This window comes from Pelodiscus sinensis, chromosome 4, assembly GCF_052426305.1.
Source record: "Pelodiscus sinensis isolate ZL-2025 chromosome 4, ASM5242630v1, whole genome shotgun sequence".
NCBI classification, from domain to species: Eukaryota; Metazoa; Chordata; order Testudines; family Trionychidae; genus Pelodiscus; species Pelodiscus sinensis.
In genome coordinates, this window is record NC_143055.1 from 125,793,979 (window position 1) to 125,799,613 (window position 5,635).

Below are 5,635 nucleotides of genomic sequence, written 5' to 3' on the forward strand. Positions count from 1 at the left end.
AGCCCTGGCTCATGAAGCCCTACACGGGACACCTCAATCCCTCCCGCCAGGCCTTCAATAACAGGCTGAGCAGGGCCCGCATCGTGGTGGAGGGGGCCTTCGGGCGACTGAAAGCCCGCTTTCGATGCCTCCTCACCCGTCTGGACCTGGCCGAGCACAACATCCCTCCCGTGGTGGCGGCATGTTGTGTGCTCCACAATTTGTGTGAGCGGAAGGGGGAGGCTTTCTTGCCAGCCTGGATGGCTGAGGCTGACCGCATGGCTGGACACTACGGTCAGCCCCGCACCGCCGCCGTCCGGGAAGCCCAGCGGGGGGCCATCCGGATCCGGGAAGCCCTGCGGGACAGCTTCCAGGTGGAGGAGGAGGAGGACTGACCTCTCCCTGCATGCCCCACCGGGGCCTTCTTCCACCCTACCCCCCCCCTTCCCCTTTCCCCTCCCTATCTACTGTACAATAAAGACACCTGTTTTTCCAACAAAAATGTCTGTTTATTTCAGAGAACTGGGGTGGGGGAGGGAGGAATGAAGGTGGGAGAAGGGAGGGGGAAACCTGGGACGAGGGAGCTGGAAGGGGAGGGGAGGGAAGGGAGGAAGGGAAAGGAAAGCTCAGGGGTGGGAGTCTGGGTGCCTCTCCCGTCTCGCCACACTGCGGGTCCGGGGGCGTCGGTGGGGAATGGTTGTGGAGGGGGGGGCAGAGAGGACAGGGGGTGTGGAGGAAGCAGGAGCGGAAGCAGGAGGAGCAGGGGGAGCAGGGGGAGCAAGAGGGGGAGCAAGAGGGGGAGCAGGGGGAGCAAGAGGGGGAGCAGGGGGAGCAAGAGGGGGAGCAGGGGGAGCAAGAGGGGGAGCAAGAGGGGGAGCAGGGGGAGGAGGAAATGGAAAGCGGTCTAGCAGGCTCTGGAGGTGGCCTCGCAGGGCACGGCCCTGCTCCTCCAGGGCCTCCAGACTCCTCTGGCGCAGCCTGAGGTCCTCCTGGACCCAGTGGTCCTGGAGACGGAGCTGTCGGTCCAGGAACCGGAGATGCCGCCTCTGGTAGTCCTCCTGGTTCCTGGCTGTCCTGCTTGCCCGGGCGCGGGCGGCTGCTGCAGGCGGTGTGGTGCGCCCTGCAGTCCCCGGTGCTGCAGCTGTGGTGCAAGAAGACCAGCGGTCAATTACCCCAGGGGCCCAGGTGTGTGAAACCCAGCTCCCCTCTGCAAGGCCAGGGCCCCTGCAGGATCCCCAGCTGCTGCTCCGTAGTGGGCAAGGCCCAGGCGCACGGTCCCGGGGCTCCCTCTCGCCCCAGCCCCCCGTACACATAAGGGGAACACGAGGGTACTCACAGGTGGACGCCTCCCCGGCCTCTGATGATGCAGGCGAGCGGCTCTGTGGGGTGCCTCGGGGGTCCCGGGTCCTGGGAAGGCTGGCGGCAGGCTCCTGGCTCTCAGAGCCCTCTTCCTCCTCCTCGGTGTCCAGGAGCGGTCCCTCTGCCCCGGGGTCAATCACGTCCCGGGGGGCAGGGACGGCATGAGGCCCCAGGATGCGGTCCAGGGCATGGAAGTGGGGGCAGGCCTCCGGGTCAGCCCCTGGCAGGCAGGCCCGGGAGTAGGACTGCCGCAAGTCTTTAATCTTGCAGCGCACCTGCTCCCGGCTGCGCTGGTGGCCCCTGGCGGCCAGGCTGGCAGCCATGCGTCCATAGACGGCCGCGTTCCGGTGGCTAGTGCGGAGATCGTGGACATTTGAGGCTTCCCCCCAAACCTCGATGAGGTCCACGATCTCCGCACTTGACCAGGCGGGCGCCCGCCTTTTGCGCCCCCGGGCAGGCTCCTGGGAGCCGCCAGGCTGGTCGTGGGGAGCAGTGGAGGGCTGGGAGCCCTCGGATGGCTGGCTCATGGTGTGGCAGGTGCAGGCTGTGCAGGCACGGGTGCTGGCAGCCTTGCAACTGGCACAAAGTGAGTAGCCAGCCCGTGGCCCTTTAAGGGCTCCGGGGCCGGGAGGGGGGCAATAGAGTTTCCCTGGTGTTGGCCAGAGTGGCCACCAGGGAAACCTGGGAAGCCTTAGCCTCCCACTAGTTCGAACTAAAGGGCTACACAGCCCTTAGTTCGAACTAGCTAGTTCGAACTAGGCGTTAGTCCTCGTAAAATGAGGTTTACCTAGTTCGAACTAAGCGCTCCGTTAGTTCGAATTAAGTTCGAACTAACGGAGCGCTAGTGTAGCGCATAGGAAAGTTAGTTCGAACTAACGTCCGTTAGTTCGAACTAACTTTCTAGTGTAGACATACCCTGAGATACAGGTGAGAGGATTATTCTGGGAGGAGTGGGTGAGATTCTGTGGCCTGCACTGTGCAGGGGGTCAGACTAGATGATCATAATGGTCCCTTCTGACCTTAAGGTCTATGAGTCTATGAGCCTGGGATTGGGCTCCATGCAGAGCTGCCACTTTGAAACACCACATGCAGCCTGGAGACATCCCAGCTGGCCCCGGGCTGCACGCAGTATTTCAAAGTGGTAGCGCCACGTGGAGCCCAAGTTCTGGCCCCAGGCGCCACACGGTGCTGCCGCTTTGAAGTACCTCCTTCACTCTTTCCTCCTTGCTGCCTCTTTCTGATAGAGGCAGCAGGGGTGGGGGCGGAGGGGGTAGGGTGGGAGCGACCAGTCGACTAGCCTGTCAACTATCCGATTAGCATTTGCTTATCAGGTAGTCGACTAGTCCTTCACATCCGTAGGAACCATAGCCAGTACAGAAGTACAAGCATCTCTCAAATCCTCCGAGATTTGTCACATTTGGAGTTAGGTCTTTTCTATGGGGAGGAATTACCCTTTCCACATACTAAAAGGATTGTGTGTGTAGAGGAAGAATCTCTGCAAGGAGTCCATGTGGCGAAGTTCTCCCTATTTTTACCGCAAGAGGAGATGATCTATGCCATAATAATACTTAAAAAAAGTATCAATTTACCTCTTCTTTGATAAGGAATTATTTATAACATCCAGGTGTGATGTATCCTTTGCAGTAGCCTTCCTGATGTTGGAACATGTTTTCTAAGACCTTGAAGTCCTAAATTAGCAAATTGGTATGTATATATCAAAATTGTCTCTTTCTGCTCCTATTTCAAAGCCTTGTTTTTATACAGCGCTGATATTTGGGGAAACCAGAAATGAATTGATTCGCTTGTCATTTGCTCTGTGCAATGTAGCTCCACTTCATTGCATGGGATCACTAGGACTTTCGGTAGAGGATAGGGTAGAGGTCTTTCCACAGAGCCAGTTTTGTGCAGACAATGTTTGGTGAATTAGCCGTTGTATGAAACTGCAAAAGTTTAGCCTGTGTGAAAGGCACACACAACTCATTAAAATGCAACCAAAACTGATATCAGTACATCTTGCATCTTCATAGTATCCAGTTTCACCTTGCAGTTACTATTTAATAGATAGATGCATGTCCTGCGTCTGCCTCCAATGAGCTAAAAATATTTTCACTTTGAGTTTTATCTGGACATCTGTTATACCAGGATGTGAATATATTTGTATGATGTGAATATATTTGTCTATTAGGTACCTTTGTGCTAAAGTCAGGCATCTCCAAAATATTTTTTTCAAGACAAACCTGTACCAAAATACATGTTAATGAAGGATTATGTTTAATGGTTAAATGATTGAATAGGAGAGATGACCTTCTGTTTGTAAGATATTTGTTTCAAATGCAGCCTTGGAATATAATGAAAGAAATAGATGGGTTTGTCTAGGTTTAAGAACCTTCTTCTATGATATTTGTGGATTAGATTAAAAACCGCTCCAGGAGAAATGGTGCTGCTGGTTCTGGACTTCCTTAAGAAGTCCCATGTTATGAAACAAACATCCCTAGCCATAGCCTTAATTAGGGCAATCAGATCTTAGTAATACTTTGTATTTCAGCTCCTTCATCTTCTCTGTTTTCATTATTGTCTATTTGACTTTGTGTCTCCAACTGACACACAAGATACTGGCTATGCAAATGGAAATGATTGCATTTAGTCTCTCTTCTTTGCAGCTGCATTACACAATACACAGAACTGCACAGATTATGTGATTACCGATCCGTACTAATTCACTGCTCTTTATATATATTTGATTGTATTCTACACTCTCCCCCTTTCCATGCTTTGGACAATTATTGTTACATTTTGGAGGGCTTTTTGTCTGCATGTTGAACTGTCACATTGTTTCAGAATCTTTGTTAACACAAATTAGTTTTGAGGAAACCCACTAATACACAGAAAGGATTTATGAATGATTAAATTGCTACAAGAGCACCAGTGTATGGTCTGCCTTAGCTTCTGGTGAATGCTGTCATACAGCTCTCCCTAACTGGGCATTCACAGTAAATTCAGTCTATGAGCAGGTATTACTGGGGCTACATCTAATGAAACTCTGCCTTTTTAGCTGGTCTTTGAATGAAAGTACTAGCTCATCACAGGCAAGCAAGGAGTGTAACCAAGCAGAGAAGTTAATGCATCTCTGCTAAGAGTAGCTAAGAATATCTGCATATTCAGGAGTATTGAATTGCTCCATCTTTCTCTACTTTGTCCTTTTTGTGTAATTCAGGATATGTCTAGACTATAGAGTTTTGCTGGAAAAACGGCCGTTTTTCCGACAAAGTTGAGTTACATCCACACTACAAGCATGTTCTTTCAACAGTAAATCTAAAAAACAGAGGGCTTTTTGCGCAAATGATAATCCTCATTCTACAAGGAAGAAGCCTTTTTGCGAAAGAGGGAAGAGGGAGTTTTTTCAGAAGAAGAGGAAAAAGGAAAAAGCATAGGTGCCCTGTTGACCATTCTGTCCATAGCAATCACTGCTTACATGCAAGACAGTGTCCAGGCAGCCTGGATGCTATCTTTTGAAAAAGCAGATTGCTTTTTTCAATGTGCTTTTGCAGTGTGGACGTTCTCTTGCGCAAGAAGTTTTTTTGGAAGATCTCTTCTGAAAAAAGCTTCTTGCGCAAGAAAGCTGTAGTCTAGATGTAGCCTCATTTCCCCCTCTGCTCTGATAGGCTAACGTTACAGCTATGGACTTATAATTAAGAGAGTAGGGCTAGATTCTTAGTTGATGTCCCTGGAACCATGCATATTTAAATCAAGCAAAACAAGTTATTAACTCTGGTAACGTGTAACTGCAGAAGAAAAGCTTTAGCAGAGCTACCCTGATTTGCACCAGCTAAGAATCAAGCCCATACTGTTGTGCTAAATCCAAAGGTTTCTAGCCTGTAACAGACTTCAAAGGGTTTGTGAAGCAGATGGAACCGTCTAGGTAACGTATCTCCTTGTGCTCCTTTGTTCTGTCGGAATGAAAATGTCTGTGTTCCTGCGATAAAATAACATCAGTGCCGTTTTCTTTCGAAGTTACCCAACCCTCACACCAAACAACTCGTTTTACAGTGAGAGCTTTGTTATCTGGCACTCATGAGGAATGGGGGTTGCTGGTTAATTGAATGTGCTGGATAACAAAGCTTATTGCTCTGCCTGCACCCCCTCCCATCAAATCCAGCTCCCAGTAACTTGAGGCACACTGAGGGGGAAGGAGGTGCCTGTTGATGTCATCAGCCAGCAGTGCCATCTGTCAGAAGCCCTGCAACAGTCGGCTGGACAGGTGGGAGTCAGGCGCATGCGCCTGAAGAGTTGTGGGTTT

General features: G+C 51.0%; 1 protein-coding gene across 1 annotated transcript; it reads right to left on the reverse strand.

Moving 5' to 3' along the window:
• Positions 1-605: 605 nt before the first annotated feature.
• LOC149524581 (uncharacterized) lies at positions 606-2,246 on the reverse strand. Its single transcript, XM_089778118.1, has 2 exons — positions 1,316-2,246; positions 606-1,120 (listed from the first exon to the last, which is right to left on the reverse strand). The coding sequence occupies exons 1-2, from the start codon at positions 1,863-1,865 to the stop codon at positions 606-608; spliced, it is 1,065 nt and encodes a 354-aa protein (XP_089634244.1). The 5' UTR covers positions 1,866-2,246.
• Positions 2,247-5,635: the final 3,389 nt, after the last annotated feature.

Excerpts from the sequence above, each read along its gene's own strand:
- LOC149524581 (XM_089778118.1), bottom strand. The coding sequence starts at position 1,865 with ATGAGCCAGCCATCCGAGGGCTCCCAGCCCTCCACTGCTCCCCACGAC. Across the intron at positions 1,121-1,315 it reads GGCCGGGGAGGCGTCCACCT|CTGCAGCACCGGGGACTGCA; the intron begins GTGAGTACCCTC and ends CTTGCACCACAG.